Source organism: Sprattus sprattus (assembly GCF_963457725.1).
Source record: "Sprattus sprattus genome assembly, chromosome: 3".
Classification (NCBI taxonomy): Eukaryota; Metazoa; Chordata; class Actinopteri; order Clupeiformes; family Clupeidae; genus Sprattus; species Sprattus sprattus.
The window spans coordinates 58,738,474-58,761,283 of NC_137922.1; the positions used below are offsets into that span (position 1 = coordinate 58,738,474).

Genomic DNA, 22,810 nt, shown 5'->3' on the forward strand with positions numbered 1-22,810 from the left:
GTGTCACGTTCGGGTGGCGCCACCGTGTGGCGAGGAGAGGTACTGCGCCTCGTGTCGAAGGCGCTCTTCGGCCTGCTGCGTGCCAGCCGGCCTCCCAGCTCGGCGCTGTACCTCTGGGCGTGGCTCCCGCAGTACCACGTGCGCAGCTGCGAGTCGAACTGCTGGTGGGCGAACAACTCGGCGGGGTCAAGGTAGGGCGACAGATGCAGCCCCTGAGCCCGGTGCTCCCACTTAGCGACCAGGAGCTGCTGCACGGCCTCCGGCTGGCCCGTGGCACGCGCCACCTCCAGTGCCGTGACCCCAGCTCGGTCCTTCAGGTCTTTAGGAGCCCCAGCACGGATCAGCTCTCTGAGGACCGACACCTGGCCCTGAGCGGCTGCAACGTGGAGGACACCTCTACCCCCCGGGGTCTGGAACTTAGGGTCCGCTCCTATGAGTGCATGGAGAGGAATATAATATTGAATAATAATATTGAATAATAATATTGAATAATAATATTGAATAATAATATTTAATAATAATATTTAATAATAATATAATTATCCTTGTTATGAATGATCAAGTGATAACCTGTAAGTTCTTAAGAATATAGTTTGCTTTATGTTTCTCTGTGTGTGTGTGTGTGTGTGTGTGTGTGTGTGTGTGTGTTGGAATCTTGTCCGCTCCTATGAGTGGAGAGGCATGGAGAGAGGAACAGAAGTGACAGTTACCATTACACTGGAGGTTTATTTTTTCTCCTATTAAACATCGCATCACAGGTTTCGAATGAAATTAGCAAGAAAAACTAGCTAGACAACTGACTTAGGGTCAGCTCCTATGTGTCACGGAGAGGAACAGAAGAAAAGAAAGAGAGAAAGACAGTCATGTGGAGTTGGACGTAATAACATTTAGCCAGAGGGGAAAAAAGACGGAAAGATAGTGTTGGTGGACAGTTGAGGACTACACTCATTAAATTACAACCTTGCCTGTGAGTGTGTGTGTGTGTGTGTGTGTGTGTGTTATTGTGTGTGTGTGTGTGAGAGAGAGAGAGTAAAAGAAAGAAAGAAGGAGTGTGTATGTGTGTGTGTGTGTGTGTGTGTGTGTTTGTTAGTGTGTGTGTGTGTGTGAGAGTGAGAGAGAGAGCAAAACAAAGAAAGAAAGAGTGTGTATGTGTGCGTGTATGAGGCTGTACCGTACCGCTTTGCAAGAGGAAGCGTAGTGCTGGCAGGTGCCCTCGGTGGGCACAGATGTAGAGGGCAGTGGACAGGTGGCGAGATCGCCAGTAGCTCGCCTCATCTCCACACCCATTCACTACAGTCCGCCGACACAACAAACTATTCAGCTGTGAGTGACAGGGAGTAATGAAGTAAAATGCCAATGCCAAAAGTAAGTTAGAACAAACAAGGAATTTGACCTGGTGAACTGACTCTCAATGTGCTTACACATATATTACACATAATATACATTACAACACAATACAAAACAAACACAATACAATATAAAAACAAACAGTGCAATGGTCTATGAAAGTTTGACAAAGTAGTATGTAGAGGAGCTGTGAATTGTTACAATAGTGCCAAGAAGAAAGTGGAGAGTGCAAGAAGTCTGGCAATAGTCTGGCAATCACAACATTTATTAGTAGAGATTAACAGCTAATTAAAATAAGGTAGGCTACTCATTGGTGAGCTCACCTTCGAGACATCTCCTGATGCAGCAGCTTGCACAACTTCTCGCCACCTGTTATAAGGCCAAATCGCCATGGTGACAGTGGTGCCAGGAATAATGTCATTCTGGTCAATGGTTGTCTGGTCTATTAAATCTCCTTGTGTGTGTGTGAGAAAGAGAGAGAGAGAGAGAGAGAGAGAGAGAGAGAGAGCGATAGAGCGTGAGAGAGTGTGAGAGAGAGAGAGAGAGAGAAAGAGAGCGGGCAAGAGAGTTACAGATATATCTTCTTTTTTTTTCCAAATATGTTTATTGACCAAACCTCAAAGCATAATACATGCTGTATAGGGAATGACTATGGTAAACAAGGTTTCACAGTTTTTTTCTTCTTACACACAAATTCCCACTATCAGGCTATTCAACCTTCATAAACGTTCCGTTTAATGAGATAGTCTATTGCGCTATTTAGTTTGATTCATGGTAGACTTACTAAGCTGTACCTTGGTCCAGATAGCTGAGTCGTTGAAGGTCCATCGGAATCCCCGCCACCATTTCCAAGGCACATCTCAGCTCGCCCAGCTTCATATTCTGGTAACATTTGAGGACGGTAAAAGTTTCTGCGGTATCTAGTAACTTTGTGTTCAGTTTGAAACTGCTCGAACCAGAGAGACGTGCCATAACAGCACCCACAGTCGCACGATTTTTCTTTGGTTTTCGAACAGGCATGTTTGTTTAATTGATTTTTATCCAACCGCTTCGTTACCAACCGGAGAAATCGCTACTGACGACAGGTCGATTGGTGGAAGCTGTATTTGTTACCAAGGCGACGAGTTTGTTTTCACTGTAGGAGCTTCCGGACCTGTGCAAGATGTTTTCAGAGACTGACATTAAGGTGACCATATTTCTGAGTCAATATCTTCAGACACGTAAACACCTCCAAACAATGTAAAGTTTGTGTCTTTGTAAGCGAAAAACGGGGACTGTCCCCGGAAGCCGGGGGCGTCTGCCCTACACACTACATGCAAGTAAATGAAGTACAGTAATAAGCTGTTTTTGTTTTTTGGAAAAGTTATTGCATCAATTTAGGGTGGATTGCCCAAATGTTTTGAAAAAGTGACATATGAATATTGTCGTGCTTTTTATTCCATATGATGATAAATGTACCAAAACTGAGCAGGATTTTAGAACGCGCCACAATTTACAAACGGGCCCACATATATGAATTGATCGTTTGGGAGAACAATATAACTAAACATAAAACAAAAAGTAAGGGCATTTGTGTTTTATATAGGAGAATTTTGGCAGATTTGTCATGGGCGCAACCCACGTATTCAGCTGTGCTGCTCATCTTTAAAAATGCACGTTCCTTACAAATGCGGCACCATTTAATAGGGAACTAAACAGGCTTTCCAACGGTATACATTTTATTGCCGAGAAGCATTGTCACAACAAAGAATAATAATCTATAACATATAATCTACGAAACACAAATTTCCTTACTTTTTGTGCTATGTTAATATGATCTATGTTTATGTTTAAGGTATTTGGCAGACAGTTTTGTCCAAAGTGACTTAACTACATTATAAGCCTTATTTATATTACCTAATAGTGTGCATGTGTAAGATGTAAATAGCCCCATAGAAGGACTATTATTTTGTGTTGATTTGGGTATCGCAGATTTGTATATAGGTTGAATGTTAACTTCTCAGTGGGCTGGAGAATTAGTTACGGATGGATGCTATTCAGAGATTGTAAAGTTTAATGATTTAATGGACCCGTATGAGGCTAAAGCTCTTACGGTGGTGACAGTTGTGAAAGTTTATAGAATGTTTGATGGAGAAAAGTAGAAAATAAAACAACTATTTCATCAGCAGTAAGTTTAATGCCACTTCATATACGGGGATCCGTTACATAAGATAACATTTAATCTTACATTAGGGTACTCAATGTATTGATAGGCTATTTTATATATTACCATATTCCAGTAAGCGTATTTGTTATGATAAACATCTCATTTGTAAGCTGTAGCTTTGATTACGGGCACTTGAAACTGAAATATCGCGAGGCTGTTTTGATTCTGACCGAAAGCGAAAAGAGGAAGTGACGGCTTTATCGGACGTCACACACTTATTTTCGGTGTGTAGTCATAAGGGAAGTTGTTTTTTGCTCAAATTTGCTCCTTAAATTGTCCGGCGAAACCAGAATATCTGGTCCCGGTCAAAGTAAGGGTATCAATGAGCGTCTCACTGGAGCTAAAACTATTCTCATGTGGATACTTCTTGTGAAGATTAACGAATGGAGGTGGTGGAAAGTCCTCTTAACCTCGTAAGTTTGTGTATATGTTGCAAGCTAACCTCGCCAGCTAGCGTTGTTGTTGTTAGCTAGCTGTCCCTAGTTGACTTTTGCCATGTAGCCTCGCATGCCCTCTCCTTGTCCCGAACAAAGCAGACAAAACGACAAGTTGACACCGGGTCACTGTTTCATATGATTGTCGGAACACACAGACCATAAACAGTGACAGTAATGAAGCAGATTTAGCTGCCAGTTTTCTATGGAGCGGCTGCCCTTCGTATTATTTGCTGCTAGGTAGCGACCGAGCTAACTAACCTAGGATACAAATCTTTTTAAAGAGCGAGGTATTCGGCCCATCCTTGACTGTCATTAAGTTGTAGCGGTTATCTCTCAGCCCAAAGAGTCTAGAGGTTGTGATTTTTAACATAACGAGGGAAATATGCCCATTAAGCTGTGCCCAGTGTTTGAACTTCTGTCACTGAACCTGAGACAATCTGTTCAGCTAGGATAGGTGGCTACCAAGTGTTAACGTAACCTAGCCAAAGTTAGCTTAAAGTTTACACGAGCCCCTTGCTAAAAATTTGCCACGTCCTCTGTCATATTTCGTGGTGTTGTTGTTCTCTGCAGTGACAGTTTGTCAACACTGTTGACAGTCGAAAGAATGTGCTTAACTATTGCTAACGTCAGCTAGCCTTGTGTTGCGAAATAAACAAAGGGTTATGAAATGTCATGTTGTTTTGGGATAAGAAGCTCTCCTCTGTTTTTTTGGCAGGCAGCTAGCTAGCATGCAGAGTTTGCAAGCTTCAAGTGGTCGTTAGCTTGGATGGCAAGTTAGCAACTAGGCAGGATGAAACGACTTATAAAGTAAAACACCTAGCTTTAACGAAGTTAACAAGAAACTGTATTTGGGTTCATGATGTGTGTAAGTTGTTGCCAAATATTTTAAGACCTTTAACGGTTAATGGATATAACATGAGGGCTTTAATCCCTAGGTTGGTCTGGTTTTGAATTACGTGCTGATAAACTCGTATATGAAACAGTATCTCTAATGGGTTAAACGCCAGTCTGTTCGGCTCTTTCAGAGTATACTTACACAGTATACTTACACCTGCACTTTATATACTTATCATACGTCACTTCTACCTCAATTGCTGCTAGTCTCAATTCTGTTTATATCACAATTCTGTGTCATATTCTGTGTCATATTCTATCTCTTACTATACATATCATATTTAGTCACTTATTCCACTTTACATTTGCACATACTCTGCACTTTTATTGCTATTTTGCACTTCTGGTTGGATGCTAAACTGCATTTCGTTGTCTCAGTACTTGTACTCTGTGCAATGACGATAAAGTTGAATCTAATCTAATCTAATCTTTCAGGCCCACCAACAATGCAGGAAAGCAGATCGCCTACTGGCAGCTGGGAAATATGAAGAAGCCATAGTGTGTCACAGAAAGGCAGCAGGTTCGTACATTTCCTCTCAAAGCTTATGTGATGTCTGCAGTGGTGAAGTGGTCCCTGGAGAAGTGGGTATACTCTTAATTTCTCCCTTGTACGTCGCTTTGGACAAAAGCGTCTGCTAAATGAGTATATGTAAATGTAATTTTTTTAAGCAGCCCATACAGCACAGGATAAACGCCCTGCTTTAAGAAGTGGGTATACGCAATGCTGACTGAAAAATAAGTGGGTATACTCCGTACACCTGCGTAAACCCAGGACTACACCACTGGATGTCTGTCTATCTATTTACCCACTGACTATATTAGTTCTTATTTTTTAGTCAGTTTTAACTATGAGAGATATCGAGGGATTACCCCTCATCAACATGTCTCTGTTTCAGATCTCTTGAAGGATGCCATGAAGCTGACAGAATGTGAACAGGTTGGTTGGACAGTCGTCAACGGCTTTTGAAACTCTCGTGTTGTTTCAGCTTTGTCTGACAACACATTCAATGTGCAATAGCCTGTACTAACAGATACAATTTCCCAGAAAAATGTAAATGCACCGGTATTAGCTAGGTTAGGTAGTTTTCATCCGTTGTCCCTTGGCAGGGCATGAAAGCTCATGCATAGTAGTGATTGTGCCTAATACAGGTATATTATAGTTTGCACCTGTATTGGCACTTCACAAGAGATGGAGTGCAGTAGCTGGTTTGATGTCCTTTCATTAAAGACACAGTAGTACCCTAGAAGAGCAGGAGTTGGGGAGTGCCAGCCTGATTCTGATTCTGATTCTGATTCTGATTCTGATTCTGATTCTGATTGTGATTGTGATTGTGATTGTGATTGTGATTCTGATTCTGATTGTGATTCTGATTCTGATTCTGATTCTGATTGTGATTGTGACTCTGATTCTGATTGTGATTGTGATTGTGACTCTGATTCTGATTGTGATTCTGATTCTGATTCTGATTCTGATTGTGATTGTGATTCTGATTGTGATTCTGATTCTGATTCTGATTCTGATTCTGATTGTGACTCTGATTGTGATTGTGATTGTGATTGTGACTCTGATTCTGATTGTGATTGTGATTCTGATTGTGATTCTGATTCTGATTCTGATTGATTGTGATTCTGATTGATTGTGATTCTGATTGTGATTCTGATTTTGATTCTGATTGTGATTGTGATTGTGATTCTGATTCTGATTCTGATTCTGATTCTGATTCTGATTCTGATTGTGTAATACACATAAGCATTAAGCAGGTTAGCCTTTATGTCCTGTGACTCTGTGAGTCCATACACTCTATGCTGATGCAGGCAGATTCAGCTCGTTGTTAAGTGACGTATAAATAGGACACAGTGTGTTTGTGTTCCTGCATGTAACGAGAGGGGGAGCAGAGGGTGTGGGCTTCTTCTGCTCAGTCAGTCACTTGGCACCCCAGATAACAGATGACTCCAGAACACACACTCATACACACTCACACACACACTCACACACACACTCACACACACGTGAGAGGAGACACGTTTGGCACCCCAGATTAACAGCTGACTCAAGAACAGATTTGGCCCTCAAGGGGTGCCGATGCATCCAACCTGTGCCAGATTAGTGTGTGTGTGTGTGTGTGTTTGTGTGTGTCTCTCATCCAACCTGTGCCAGATTAACAGCTGACTCCAGACCAGATTTATAATCTCATCCCTCTAAAGAATTTGAGCTGGAGTGCTTGAACAGGGGCCCAATATCTCATCACACACAGTCCAGAAATTCCAATGCTTTGAAGGCAAATCATCAGAATCAGAATCAGCTTTTATTGGCCAAGTTAGTTCGCACAAACAAGGAATTTGTCTTGGTGCAGTGGCTCTCACTGTGCTTACACATATTACACATATATACATCACAACACAAAACAATACAACAGTGCAAATAAGTACAACAGTGCAAAACAATACAATACAACAGTGCAAAACCTGTGCTGAAAGCGACTGTTGTTTCTGATACCCGTGCTGACTTATTACTCATTAGAAAGTCCGTTTTTGAAGGCGTTTTGTGATATTTTGCATCTCTGATGGAGGCTTATGTGAGTGTGTGTGTGTCCTTGACGGATGCTAATGTGAGTGTGTGTGTTCTGTGGGGTACGAGTGTTTGCGTCTCCGATGGAGGCTAATGTGAGTGTGTGTGTGTCCCTGATGGGTGCTAATGTGTGTGTGTGTGTGTGTGTGTGTGTGTGTGTGTGTGTGTGTGTGGGGTACAGGCTCGCCTGTCTCTGGAGCTCCAGAGGGACAGTCACGTGAAACAGCAGCGCCTCATTGAAGAGAGGTGGAAGCGCTCCAAACGAGAGAGCAAGCCCAGGGTCCTCCAGACCGGCTCTTCCAACGCCGACCTCAGCGCCTCCCAGCTCACACTCTCACCCGCGCTGGATCCCACGCAGGTTAGGGTGTGTGTGCGTGTGTGTGTGCGTGTGCGTGTGCGTGTGCGTGTGCGCGTGTCTGTGTCTGTGTCTGTGGGTGGGGTTGTGTGTTTGTGTGTGTGTGTGTCTGTGTGTGTCTGTGTGTTCTGTGTGTGTGTGGGTGGGTGTGTGTGTGTGTGTGTGTGTGTGTGTGTGTGTGTGTGTGTGTGTGTGTGTGTGTGTGTGTGTGTGTGTGTGTGTGTGTGTGTGTGTGTGTGTGTGTGTGTGTGTGTGTGTGTGTGTGAGACACACCATCATGTGGGTTAGGGTGCATCAAAAAACACAGTTCCAGCATATTGATCTCTCTGGGTGCTCAAAGTGTTACAATCCATGCAAACAGTGCAACATTTAAGAAGAAAAAAAATGAGAAAAAAGCCTATTTTCTTATTTTCACATGCTGCGTTCCACCTCTAAAACTCACAAAAATTTTCCAAATTAATTTTTATGTGTGTTCGAACGAAATGCAACCCAAGACGCTTCAATATGTTGATGTTAACTTGTTTATTCCCTCATGGTGTTTTACCTTTTGACCCTGGGAACGCATCTACGCATGCGCTGTGTTTTTGATTGTATACAGTTGTTGACCGGGCGCAATGAGAATGGCAGCTACGGAGTTGTCCTGTTCTGAACGTGAATAAAGTCACTAAACTTATATGAACGTCGTGTTCATTTGGTTTAACAGTTGAGATACAAATTTAACATTTCAATTTGTCGCACCCTACGCAGGTGCCAGAGGGTGAGTACGACACCTGGCTGTACCTGCTGAAGCACAAGGGAGCCCCGCGGGGAGCACCCGACACCTGTCCCACGGGGGGCAGCAAGGCGCACAAGGACGACAAGACACGCCTGGAGGAGCAGGAGACCACCATCGTCCAGCTGCGGAGGCTCGTCGACACCCTGCTGGGGGAGAACGAGACGGTAAATAATAATAATAATAATAATAATAATACATTTTAACATAGGGCGCCTTTCAAGAAACTCCTTTCATGTTATATCATGTTGGAGTACTTATATGTTTTTATGTTTATATGTTATGTTATGTCTTGTTAGGTTATGGTAGTGTGGTATGGTGTCCTGTCATAAGCATTTCAGTGCCCAGTCCAACTCTCTTGTTCTGTGTATCTGACAATAAAAGACTTGACTTGACTTGAAAAAAGAAACCCAAGGTCGCCTTACAACAGTGAATAAAGCATTGAATAATACATAATACAGCAACAGCAACAACTTCAGTTGGCAGGACCTTTGCAGGTTATAGGCTTGCCTAAACAGGTGTGTTTTGATGTGAAGGTGAAGCGCGACAACGACACCCTGCGCGCCGAGAACGAACGCCTGCGCCGCCGCGAACGAGAGCGGGAGCGAGAACTGGAGCGGGAGCGCGAGCGTAAGCGCAACGCGGAGCCGGACGACGCCGACTTCGACGTGGAGCGCTCGGAGCTGTGGGTGCTGCCGCGGCAACCGTCGGCGGAGGAACGCAAGGCCAAAGACATTCCCATCCCTCAGCTGCCGCCGCTGGAGATGCCCACGCAGGAGTACCAGCTGGAGGACCTGCCGCCGCTGGAGCTGCCCGAGGACATCCAGCACGAGCTGCAGGAGATCCTGGACGGAGAGAAACTCTGAGTGGAGGGAGGGAGGGAGGGAGGAAGAGAGGAAGGGAGGGAGAGAGAAACTCTAAGCAACATCGAGGGAGGGAGGGAGGGAGGGAGGAAGGAAGGAAGGAAGGAAGAGAGGAAGGGAAGGAGAGAGAAACTCTAAGCAGCATCGAGGGAGGGAGTGAGTGAGCGAGGGAGAGAGGGAGGGAGAGAGGGAGGGAGGGAGGAAAAGAGGGAGAGAGGGAGAGAGGGAGAGAGGAAGGGAGGAAGAAACTCTGAGCAGCATCGAGGGAGGGAGGGAGAGAGGGAGGGAGGGAGGGAGGGAGTGAGGTCCGAGAGAGAGAGAGCTTGGTTGTGGAGGAATGACTCGGGAGAGAGAGGGCAGGGGAGAGGCTGCCTATCTGAGTCAGCATCACACATAGTGAGAGAGAGATGGACGGACAAAAAGAGACCGGGCTCTGTGGTGCTCAGCCCAGCTGACACACACACACACACACACACACACACACATAAACACACACACACGCACAATGACGCACATACGTACACACGTCTATTTTAAGGGAGTCATTTGGGAAAGGCTGATTCAGAGCATGGCACGGACACACACCTTAGAAAGATGACAAAGATGGCGTCTCTCTCCTATTGGCCGAAACGCTTCAGAGAACTCCACCTTCCCTCCTTTTCTGAATGAACTCTGACGTAGTGAACACCTCTGTCACCGTCTCCTCTTTTGCAGAAACGTCAAAGCGGACTGATCTGACTTCTTGCCACTGCGCTTGCTGCGTAGTTCTAGACGTTTCTTCTTCTGTTAGAAATGTCGACTTGTGTGTGTTCACCCCACAGACGTCCAGGCTCACACTCTTTCCTCTTCCCTGTTTTTGTTGACTCGGACCTTCCTTCCAGACTGTCAGTGTGCCGTTCTTTTGCATGTGGAGGAGGAAGAATGATAGTTAATCAATACGTTGAATTTCAATATTGGAATAATATGACTGAACTGAACCCTGGTGTGCTATATGTATATATTTTCGTATTTATATATATATATACACATGTCTGAACCCGTGTAACAACGTGGTCATGGCATCCAGCAGTAATTTTTGTGCAGAGGGGAATGACATCATTTCCTGTGTGTTGGGCGTGTCTCTGGGATCCCGCCCACGCGTGACATATCTCTCGCGTATATCGCTCGCTGCCTCCTCTGGAAGAGTGCTGACGGCTCCTCCCCCTAAATAAACGCTCAAAACCAGGAACTGTGCCTTTTAATAAGAACTGAAATTGTCCCCCAATGATGATGCTATCCTAGTGATGATGATGATGATGATGCTATCCCTGTGAGACGACACCACACAGGGGGAAAGGGCTGCTCATTTGTTTTCCGCTTTCTGCAACGGCCTGGAAACTCTTGGACTGTTTCCGACTGCGAGTGCCCGTGCACGCGCCCACAATACACCACTATGAGACACACACACACACACACACACACACACACACACGCGCGCCCACAATACACCACTATGAGACACACACACACACACACACACACACACACACACACACACACACACACACACACACACACACACACACACACACACACACACACACACCACACCCACCACTATGAGACACTTGAGTTCCCCGAGGGGGAATGGGGCATGTTTCTGTGCTCTGTGCGGTGGCAAGCGCCCAATTTTCTTTTTTCATAGAGCAGAACAGCTGATAAGCACTGTGAACTACACCCACACTGTGTGTGTGTGTGTGTGTGTGTGTGTGTGTGTTTTTATCATGTGAGGGGTGGAGTGTGTGTACCAGTGACCCCTTATCTTCCTGTGAACACTTAATGCGTTCTTGTTGGTGTGGCTATTGCATATTCTGTTGTGGGGGAAAAAACTATGATGTTGTGCGTGTTCGTGTAAAAGTGAGGGCATGTGTGACGTCACCTTTTGAAAACGGTGAAAAGCAAACGCCTCTTCTGCCTAGCGTTGCCGACTCCTCTATCCCCCCCCCCAAAAAACTCACCTGTCTTGAAGGAATCATCTGCTGGCTTAAGCTTTTAAAATATTATTAATTAGAATGTCCTAACCAACGTTTGACGGTGGGAGCAGGGCTCTCACACACACCCGTGAACCTTATCCATTTTCATGAAAAAAAAGTCGGGCCCCTTCAGTCCAGTGTGCTTGTAGGCCAACTAAACAAAACAACGCTAACACACACACACACACACACACACACACACACACACACACACACACACACACACACACACACACACACACACACACCTTCAGTCCAGCGTGCTTGTAGGCCAACTAAACAAAACAACTCTGCTTTGCATTCGGCTTGAACTCTTGTGTTTCTACGTCGGACTTGCCGCATCTTATGGTTCTCGTTTGCCTTACTGGGAAAAATGGTCCTACTACGTGACGAGTAGGTCAAAGGTCAAGGTTCAAAGGTCAGGGGTCCCCCTAAGGGACGTCATCTCATTGGTGGAGTCCCCCTCAGGGTGTCGTCTCATTGGTGGAGTCCCCCTCAGGGGCGTCGTCTCATTGGTGGAGTCCCCCTCAGGGGCGTCGTCTCATTGGTGGAGTCCCCCTCAGGGGCGTCGTCTCATTGGTGGAGTCCCCCTCAGGGGCGGCGTCTCATTGGTGGAGTCCCCCTCAGGGGCGGCGTCTCATTGGTGGTCTGCTCTGATCAAAGCTCCATCCACCTTAGGAGATTTAAACCTGGAGGTCATCAGAAAGGTCATCAGAAGGCAGAGCAATAATTATGTTATCTTTTCTTTCAGTCGGCCTCGGTTGGAAAACCCTGTGCTTGTAACCGTTTTGTATGATGTTTCTTTTGAGAACGGCCAGTTGTTGCAGACGGAGAGGTTGTCATAGAGACCTCTCTCTCCTGTTCGTCGGTGCGTACCTGTGCGTACCAGGTATTTGAGACTGAGGTGTCCTAGAAACCTCTCTCTCGTGTTCATCGTCTAGACCTGTGTGTACCAGGTATATGAGACTGAGGTGTCCTAGAGACCTCTCTCTCCTGTTCGTCTTCGTGTACCTGTGTACCAGGTATTTGAGACTGAGGTGTTCACACCTGTTGTTTGTATTGAGGTAGCGTCCATGTTGTTGTGATGGATCACACACCCTTTTGTGCACACTAACGAATATCTTCAGGTAAGCGCTTCGCTCCTTTGTAATTTGTATGAGCGTAAGGAAGGAAGAATGAGCACGCTACCACACCACTGAGTGACATCGTGAGTGACCTCACTGAGTGACATCATGTGACTTGTCACTGAGTGACATCATGTGAGTGACATCATGAGTGACATCATGTGAGTGACATCACTGAGTGACATCATGTGACTTGTCACTGAGTGACATCATGTGAGTGTCATCATGAGTGACATCATGTGAGTGACATCATGTGAGTGACATCACTGAGTGACATCATGTGACTTGTCACTGAGTGACATCATGTGAGTGTCATCATGAGTGACATCATGTGAGTGACATCACTGAGTGACATCATGTGAGTGACATCACTCTGTGACATCATGTGACTGGCGTCCCCAGTGCACTAAATAAAAGGTGATAAACCTGTGACTGACAAACTCAGCTTTTTTGTTGTTGTTGTTGTTTTTGTTTATAAGGACAACAATGCAGCTGCATCATACAGTCACCTGTGTGTGTGTGTGTGTGTGGTGTGTGTGTGTGTGTGTGTGTGTGTGTGTGTAAATAAGAGGGAACCAAATTTTGCATTGTTGTCTTTTTTTCTTTATTTTTAATTTAACATGTCAATTGATTATCGGTTTACATAAGTAATCAGGGTGAATCCTAATGTTGTTTTTTTTTCTTTTGTATTGTATGTGATTTGATTTAAAAACAAATGTCTGTGTGATTGTTCAAAATACAGAAAAATCTTGAAATGAAAGTGTAACTTTTTTTTGATGTTCTGTTGATGCATGAATGGTGGCTCTTGCTGTAAGTACATGATTAAGATATTAAAATATGACTGTTGATTAAAACATGGGTTGGAATGATTTGTCTGTCAGCGCTATAGCCTGTGTAAGTGCCAAGTGCCGGGGGCGACAGTGGTACAAGAGGTAGAGGAGTTGTGTAGGAACGGGAAGGTTGGAAGGTTGCTTACCAAGTGTGTAAGTGTCCTTGTGCAAGACACTGAACCCATAACTGCTCCTGATGTATAAATGCAACATTCCTTGTAGGTCGTTTTGGATAAAAGCGTCTGCTAAATGACTAAATGTAAATGTAAAGTAGGCCACGTTCCATACTCTGCGGTCTAGGAAGGACGGAGTGCCACATCTGTTTGTTGGAGCTTCAGCCTAAACCACTTGGCCATCCTGATATGCTGAACTGCCATCTTCTGCTTCCCAGAGGAGACTGTGTGTGTGATGGCATATTGTTTATTTAGGGAACATTAGTTTGTATGTGTTTTTGTAATTGGATATCAGATGATTAGCTGCAATGGCCATGAGGATATGCTGTTGGATTCTTCAAATCCTGCTCACATACTGAAATAAAAATATATCTAAATGCATATCTCAGAATATAAAGTGTCAATGGGTCTATACCTTGTTAGTGTCCCCCCCCCCCCCATTTAAACTGTGATTACAAACACAAAATGTCTTTTTTTTTTTTTTTCATTAAACAGAAGTTCCACTACTGTTATATGTAACTGTTGTATACTGTTATAGTAAATAAGCCTATTGTAAGAAGTAATTTAGGACTTAGTGGGAGTATTTTCAACAAATACTAAGTCACAAACTGTTGTGGTCTGTAATTCTCTGGGTGTTAGCAGCATAAACATCAATGCTCTGTCTGTCACGTCCTTCATGTGGGCAACGAAATGATCATCTAACGAGGATTCTAGCACCATCTAGTGGCTATTGTGTGTAATGGCAATTCAACCCTGCAGCACCTGTCATAATGGGAGCTGCCCAATGCCGATATTAGGTCTAGAATACAGACCCTAATCCTAAAGGTTAAGATTACGGAGCAACCCCGTTATTATCGCCTCAGCCTCAGCCTACTCAACTGGAGTCTTGGCCAGGTCGTAGTCCTGACCGTGGACGCATCGGCAAAACTAAAGATCAAAAGGACACTGAAATATCATGTTTATTAACTTTGCAATAAATGTTTCGGTAATGTGATTTGGATTTGTTATGGGAAATGGCTGCAGTCTGACAAATCTGCACCCGCACTCTCCAGGGGCCGGTATTTCAAAACTTGTAATCCAGATCAGAATGATCCGGATAACCAAATCCCCCTGTTCTCATCCACGGATCAACCTGATCTATCCCGGTATTTCAAAACTTTGCCAGATTGGATCAGAGTGATCCTGATACCGGCAGATTGGGATGTCCAAATCCGTCCCGCCCCCTGGATCACAGACAGGAAACAGGAAATGGACCAAACATTTGACAAGAAAAAGGAGAAGCTAGCTCAACTATTGTCTCTAAATTAAAGTATAATCTTGGCCAGTGTTGATGCGTCCTTAGACTACATGAAGGGCAATCATTATATTGAGTTAACCAATTAAGTAAATCATCACAAAGTTGAAAGAAGAGCTCGGCGATCTCTAATTAAGCAGAGTTTGCGCTAATGCGAGCTAACGCTGCTCCATTGACTCCTGTGTTAAGGAGCTAACAAGCTAGTAAATAGGCTAGCGTCTGTATGTCGCGGTCCACAGTCCATTTGAATGCATTCACTCGCAAGGCATTGTGTGTAGATTTCAAAATGTGTTGTACATATCTTTTTAGGAAACAGTTGTCAACAAAAGGGACAGCCCTAAAACCTTAATGTTAGTTTTTCTTTACAGATGTCTGTGGGAAGAGAAGACAGCCAGTTAACGCAGACCTGCTCCAATTGGCATAACCTTTTGAGATTTGGCTATGATTAAGTGTGTGCGCTGAATGCATGTTAATAAATAAATTTGACTGATTTTCAGTGGATTCTTAAGGTATAACTTAACAAAAAACTGTTACTTAAATAAGGCATTCATATTCAAACTTTCGCTGTGCTTTCTGAAAAAGAAAGGAAAGTGCAACGAAAATAAACATTGATCAAACATCAGTGAATTACTGTATAAAACAAAAAACTTTGGGAGCAGTTACACCTAAACTGTTCAAACCTTTACATGTAATCTCCCTCAAATCCACCTCTGAGGTGGGATCAGGGTGATCCTGATTTTAAGGATCAAACTGATCCAGATATCCCACTTAAATTTTGAAATACTCAACAGCAGTGTTTAATCCAGATCAAAGGCAGGATTGGATTCCCAAATCTGAATCTGAATCTTCAGGATCAGATTTGCTTTGAAATACCCGTTTTTAGGATCTGATCCGGATTTAATCCAATCCAGGAGGATTAATCCTGTTGGATCATTTTGAAATACCGGCCCCAGATGGTACAAACATGGCATGATTTGACATATTAGCCTTCGGTATGTTACCTTCAAACATATAGGAGATGCATGGGAAGCCAAGATCCTGGTGGTGCAGTGGTAAGTGTGCAGTCTGCAGTGCTGAAGGTAAGTATGTGGATTGCAATGTTGATGATAAGAGGTTCAAATCCCACTGTGGTGAAGAGAGTGAGTGAGTCATGCATCTGACCTGTCCATACAGAGCCCTTGGGGCAAGCAGTCCAGTGCACACACACACACACACACACACACACAGAGAGAGAGAGTGAGTTCTGGCTGGCTGGCTGTATGTAGAAGTGGCTTATTATGGTTTCAGAGTCATGCAGAAAGTGGGCTGCTATGGTTTTCTGCCCTGCAGTTAAGTTGGACCACAGAAAAAAATGTATAACCCTCTGCTTTTCCACTGGATTGTTTCGGGGGGCCAAGTAAGCCCCCCCGTGTCTTTCTCCTCACGATCCATCCTGATGTCACACCTGCATCCATCCTCGCCATCCCACCTGCTTCAGGGCCTCTGAGTCCTCCAGGTCCTCGCCACCTTCTCTCCTGCGTTGAGGTTTGAACTGGTGACCATGGTGGTGTGGAGTGTGGACACTACCACTGCGCCACCAGCGCTCCACTCCAAAGCTGCTCTCTGGACACATATGTACCTCCTGTCTGTGTTTATCTCCTGTCTGTGTCTATCTCCTGTCCTGTCTGTGCCTATCTCCTGTCTGTGTCTATCTCCTGTCTGTGCCTATCTCCTGTCCTGTCTGTGTTTATCTCCTGTTTGTGTCTATCTCCTGTCTGCGTCTTCCTCCTGTCTGTGTCTATCTCCTGTCTGTGCCTATCTCCTGTCCTGTCTGTGTTTATCTCCTGTCTGTGTCTATCTCCTGTCCTGTCTGTGCCTATCTCCTGTCTGTGTCTATCTCCTGTCTGTGCCTATCTCCTGTCCTGTCTGTGTTTATCTCCTGTCTGTGTCTATCTCCTGTCCTGTTTGTGTCTGTCTGTGTCTATCTGTGTATATCTCCTGTCCTGTCTGTGTCTATCTCCTGTCCTGTCTGTGTCTATCTCCTGTCTGCGTCTTCCTCCTGTCTGTGTCTATCTACTGTCCTGTTTGTGTCTATCTGTGTATATCTCCTGTCCTGTCTGTGTCTATCTCCTGTCTGTGTCTACCTCCTGTCTGTGTCTATCTCCTGTCTGTGTCTACCTACTGTCTGTGTCTACCTCCTGTCTGTGTCTATCTCCTGTCCTGTCTGTGTCTATCTCCTGTATGTGTCTATCTCCTGTCCTGTCTGTGTCTATCTCCTGTTTGTGTCTCCTGTCCTGTCTGTGTCTATCTCCTGTCTGTGCCGACGCCTACAGACACTGTAAAAAAGGCTCTGGGCTTATTTGCCATTTAATATATTGTTTATACTTTTCATGATTAAGGACTCTTAATTTGTTATAGGCAGCAGCAACGTCATGCTTGAGATAAGAACGTACATTGTTTTATTTTACTGTGTCGCGCTATTGAAGCCGCGATGCCGTGCCTCTCATGTGTTGAGACCTAGAAACCTTTTAGTTCGACGTGTGCGTCCATGAAAGCTGTAAGTTCTCTAATGCCAGGTTAATTCCATATAATAAGAAATGTTGTATGTTTGGAGAAGTTATTGTTTATCGTTAGTGTTAACCGAGTGAAGTGAACATGATATAGCCTGGCCAAAATGTGTCGCGATGTGCACAGACGGTGCAAGAGAGCCATGTATGCCGCACAGCATGCTTCATAGGGAGAATGTTGTTGCCAAAGACATGAGTGATGAATTCCCGAACGTCAGATGTCTCACAAGGTATGAGATATTTCATCCATAGGCTACTTATAACTACTCAATCAATTGTCCCTCCCTGATTTAATACAGAGTTATGGCTAACTGTAAGGGAGAACTAATGTCAATAATAACCAGAATAAATTGAAAGAGGTTTTGTGTCACAGATGAAGTGTAATTTTATTCAAATATGTGTAGGCGAGTGTGTGTGTGTGTGTGTGTGTGTGTGTGTGTGACTGACACTTAGTTCCAAATAAAATATATGAATATCAGGCCCAAATTTGGGGGGTGGGGGTCCCTGCTCAGAGTCTCTCTCAGCCAAGGGGTCCTTGGGCTGAAAAGGTTGAAGACCCCTGCTCTAAATATCTATACTTCAGTCAAAGCACAGTTTTGAACAGACTGCCCTTCAAAGTCACGTTCCAGACGTATCTCAATGCGAACCTAAGGGGTTCCATATTAGAGGGCATGAATCTTGGTTTGTTGAAGAAATGCATGAAGATAAGTAGGTCTACTGCTTTCTGCGCATTGTCTTCTGAGTGTGTCTCAGTTCATTTCCTTAGATATTAAAATATAGAAATTGTGCTTCATTAAGAAAACCAGAAAATCACGACCGTATAAATTCAGCTCTTTCTACTCAATTGTTGTATTGATGTTATTCTTTATGATGTATTGTTGTGCTTATTTATGAATTATTGTGTATTGCACTTGTGCATAATGTTGCTTGATGAGATAGTGAACCATGTTTAGTTTTTAGACTTGATTTTGTGAGTCATACAGTTAGGTACAGTAAGCAGACTTCACAGAGACATGATTTCCCAAAGAATAAAGCAGAGAGTAAACTCACAAAGAATATATATATTTATTTGTCAAATGTAATGGTGAATTTGTTATCATGAGAAATATGATGATATCATGAGTTCTTCAGGGGTACTGCCTTTAAAGTTTCAGTGTAAAGATTTGACTTCTGCACATCATGGAAATAAAGGTAACATTTGTAAAAATATGTATATATATTTGTCTGTTAAAGAGAAGTCCTTTGGCATTTGTTTTCAGCCTGTGATTAGCTAAAACTCATTGTGTAGCTTTACATATACATTTGCTATAGTACAGTACAGTACGTAATAACATATTAATCTGTGCTACTATCCACTAGCTACTGTCTTTAAAGGTCATCATAATTGTACAGGAAAAATGGCTGAAAGACATTATAATATATATACAAAAAAATGTATTAAAAAATTATACAAAATAGTATGACAACCTTTCAAGCCCTTTCAGTGCTCAGACTGTACTGATATATAAATTGGAATCATCTTTTTTTCTTATACCTCGTTTCCACCGACATGGTGCCGGTGCCTTATTTGGCACCAGTTCTGCACGTTTCAACCCAAATTTTGCTGGTGCTGTTGCTGACAATTCAGCACCGGCACGGCTCCCTGAAGTTGCTGGGCCCAAAATCGGGCAACACCAACATCACAGAGGTTATGGGCGGAGCTACCCCACCAGCAATAGAAATTTCCGCAACCATTTGTCAGCCAAGATGATGAGTGAAAACGGTGAAAACAAAAATGAAAAATAAATCCAGCAGTGGTCCACGGACAAAATAAATGCCTTGATAGCGATTTGGTCATGAACAAAAATGCATGACAAAATTGAAAAGGCAGTAAGGAAAGCTAAATTATATGAAGAAATACATGGAGAGTTGGAGATAGCGGGGTTCAAGGACAACAGACCAAATAACAGACAAATTAAAAATAATAAAGAAAGCTTTCATCCATCAAAATGTGTTGGTTTGTCTGCCTAGTATACATTAACTCTTAAATCTGGCTTGTTGTTTTTGTGTGATATGACATTTTAAATTAGCTATTGACTAAGCAAGTTCGTATAGCAGCTAGCTAGCACACTAAGCACTTTTTTTTTTTTTCTGTATGAATTGTTCCAGGGCAAGTTTCTGTTGTATTTTCAAAGAAAACTTGCCTTTGAAATCATCCAAGACAGCCGCGAGAGCAGTATCGAAGTTCTGCTGTGCTTCGGCGGCCTCCATGTCCAATGTTGTCAAACTCTCTTTGCCGTCGCTTTTGTTACGTAGTCGTGGTTAGTTTAAATCCGCCAATGGCGCGCCAGGTAGCCAATAGCCAGTTTGTGATTGGCTCCAATGATCCTTACAATGCTGAACTAAACTGGTATAGTCGCCTTGCCAGACTGACTCTGAAGGCAAAATCAAATTGGCCGGAAGAAGAGGGGCGGGACTTCCCAGACAATGTGGCACCGGCACAGCCTTGGTGGAAAAGAGGTATTAAAAGGTCCACTGTGCCAAAACCTGTCAAACACACATAACCAAGTTCTTTCCCTGGTTACATCTCAATTCTTAGATAGCTGTATCTGACGAGACATGAAGGTATCCCAAAAAACGTTGATTTCGATGATTTGGGACGGTCTATTAAGACAGGATGAATGGCAGCATGTGCCTTCATCACGCTGTGCGTTGGCAAGCACGTTGTTAGCAAGCGAGCAATCATCAGCTACTGACAGCGACATGGCCAAAGGATACCTCCATAACGAATTCAGACATATTTTGTTAATCAAACACGGCATAATTGCCCCCACTCGTCAAGCGAAAAGTGTCCGATAAAAGTGCACCTTCGTCGGACTGGCAAGAGGCCCGGGTGGTGGAATAGCCAGCTAGCTTAGCATAACTGCCATTCAGATCAAATAATAATGCTACCTAGCTAGGTATGCTAACTGTCGGTATACATTGTTAACACCACCAAAGTACTCATGTGACTGGCTTTAATTTGAGAATGGCATGTTAGTAGTACATTTAATATCAGTACAGTTGTTTAATTACTGCTGATATTTACATTTACGGTCTGTAGTCTGGTGGTCTACTGCCTCTGCCATCGTAGCCACAGTAACCATCATGTCCGCCATTGTTTTATAAATAAAATGAAAAGCTCCGGTTAGGGATGGCACACACAGTTATGGGTAATAAATGCCGCCATTAGGGCATCAAGGAAGCTCAGAAGCTCTTTTGAAAAATGACCGTTATGTGACGTATTTCAAGGTCTCTTATTAAAGCGGAAGAGAAGGCTAAATACATTTGGGACGGTCCTTGCTCTCTGAATAGGAAGGAAGGAAGGGAGGGAGGAGGCATTATAAGGCCACCGATACGCGGCACCTGTTTGGGTGTTGCCATGGCTACGCATCAAGATTGACTATGTTGCATTTGATTGTCTTCATTGTTCTCTGCTTGGTTTGATTTTACTGAATGGAGACATTTGTATTATTAACCATTAACAGAGCCCAGAAGAGTGGACTATTTCACAGTGCAGAATTCACTTGATTTACATCTGGAAGGACTCAATTTTGACAAATTCTAGGAAATATCCTATATAAATTTAATCATGGCTGCAGTGAGGTCAGTCATGCAAAAAGGAGTGAAGGAATACATGCTGATATTAACCGGTTAGAGTGATCAACCTGAATTATATATATTAGCATTGGTTATACACATCAGATGCAACAGCTTAAAAAGATCTCTTGATCTTTCACTCCTGTCTTCCTACCATTTGTACCCATATCTTTTGGTAAAATCAACTTTTGACTTCAACAGTATCACCAGGTCTTTGGCATTCATGCGAGACTTGGGTTCATATTCTATCAATGGTTTCACAATGTCATGAAGAGCAGGCTGTAATCTAGTCAGAGCAACAGGAGTTTGTTTAGTATAAAGAAGCTCACGCAGCTCTTGAAGGCTGCTGTAAGACCAGGCCTGAGAGTTGGTGAACATCTCTAGAAGAGTGATGCCAAGAGACCACATGTCTGACATGGTGCTGCATTTCTTACACTCAACCAGGCATTCTGGGGCCATGTAGCGTGGAGTTCCTCCCAGTGGGCCACAGAGAGCTCCTGATCGGCCTTCTCTCGTCATCGACACCGTTTCCTTCAGGTTCGCCAAGCCCCAATCAGTCAGGTAGGCCTTTATGTTGTCTGCTGCAACCTTGTTAAAATAAACATACAATTAATTTGTAAATTAAATGTACAATTAGAATAAAAATCTGTAAAAGCCTGCTTCTCCAGTCTAGAACATTGAGATCTAATATGCCATAATTCTACAGCTCGATAGCTTTAAGAATATATACAAGGTTTTTATGAATATGAAATCAAAATATATAGTGTCCCCATCCCTTTAAAAACGAGGTTCAAGTACTAACCATTATATTTGCTGGCTTCAGATCTTGGTGGATGATTGTTTTTCCATGAATGTACTCAACAGCCATGGCAATATCTAAAGCCACAAACAGTTTATCCTCGTCCTGCAACTTAAAGAATTATAGAGAAATATTTTTTTAGGAGTTCTTGACTATGTAGAAATATTATTTACAGTGGTGCAAGAAAGTCTGTGAACCCGTTAGGAAATCTGAAAATCTGCATAAATGTCACCTTAAATGTGATGATAAAAAATTATCAAGAGAAAGCAATGGGATATTCATCAACAAAAAACTGTCTACTCAATTATTCCTCTCGTGAACCCTCCCTCTAGTATCTGTGTGAACCCGTTGCACAACAGTGACTATCCCTCAATAACCCTCAATAAAAAAAAGAGGCAGGTTGTGACAGAGTTTTCTTACACTTATAGCCTACATCGCTGGCACTAACGTTCACCTGACCCAAACTGTCGGCAGTCTTGGAATTCGCGATCGTCCCCATGCACATAAATGCATTGTACATGTACAATAATACATTCACGGAAATTAGCTCCCCGTGTCAACAGCTGAGTGCAAACGTGGATTTAGTGCCATGAATCACATCCTCACTGATAAGCGAAACAGAATGAAAGTGTCCACACTGAACGGTCTTCTTTTCATCGCTGCTAATGGGCCAGACGTGCGTTCGTTCCCTGCTCAGAGGTTTGCAGGATTGATCAACAGCTCACTGATTGTTAAACACCAGTTATTTGAAGAAAAGATTCACATACTTTTTAATTAATTAAATGTGGGCTCAGTTAGTCCTACAGAAATAATCAAGTAGCATTTTTTACATCTATTGTGAATGAATATTCTAATTGCTTCAGATCATATTTATGCAGATTGTCAGGAATCTCTAAGGGGTTCTTGAACTTTCTAGCACCACTTATATTTCACCAAACACCCAATATGATGATGCACTACCTTGATGGGAG

At 43.4% G+C, this 22,810-nt stretch overlaps 1 protein-coding gene across 1 annotated transcript; it reads left to right on the forward strand.

The window, feature by feature from the left end:
• Positions 1-3,791: 3,791 nt before the first annotated feature.
• On the forward strand, positions 3,792-9,446 carry nrbf2b (nuclear receptor binding factor 2b; the record flags this gene model as incomplete). The annotated part of the gene is made up of 6 exons (XM_080834488.1): positions 3,792-3,966; positions 5,320-5,404; positions 5,781-5,821; positions 7,635-7,811; positions 8,556-8,747; positions 9,117-9,446. Exons 1-6 carry the CDS (start codon positions 3,937-3,939, stop codon positions 9,444-9,446), a joined length of 855 nt encoding a protein of 284 aa, XP_080690614.1. The 5' UTR covers positions 3,792-3,936.
• Positions 9,447-22,810: the final 13,364 nt, after the last annotated feature.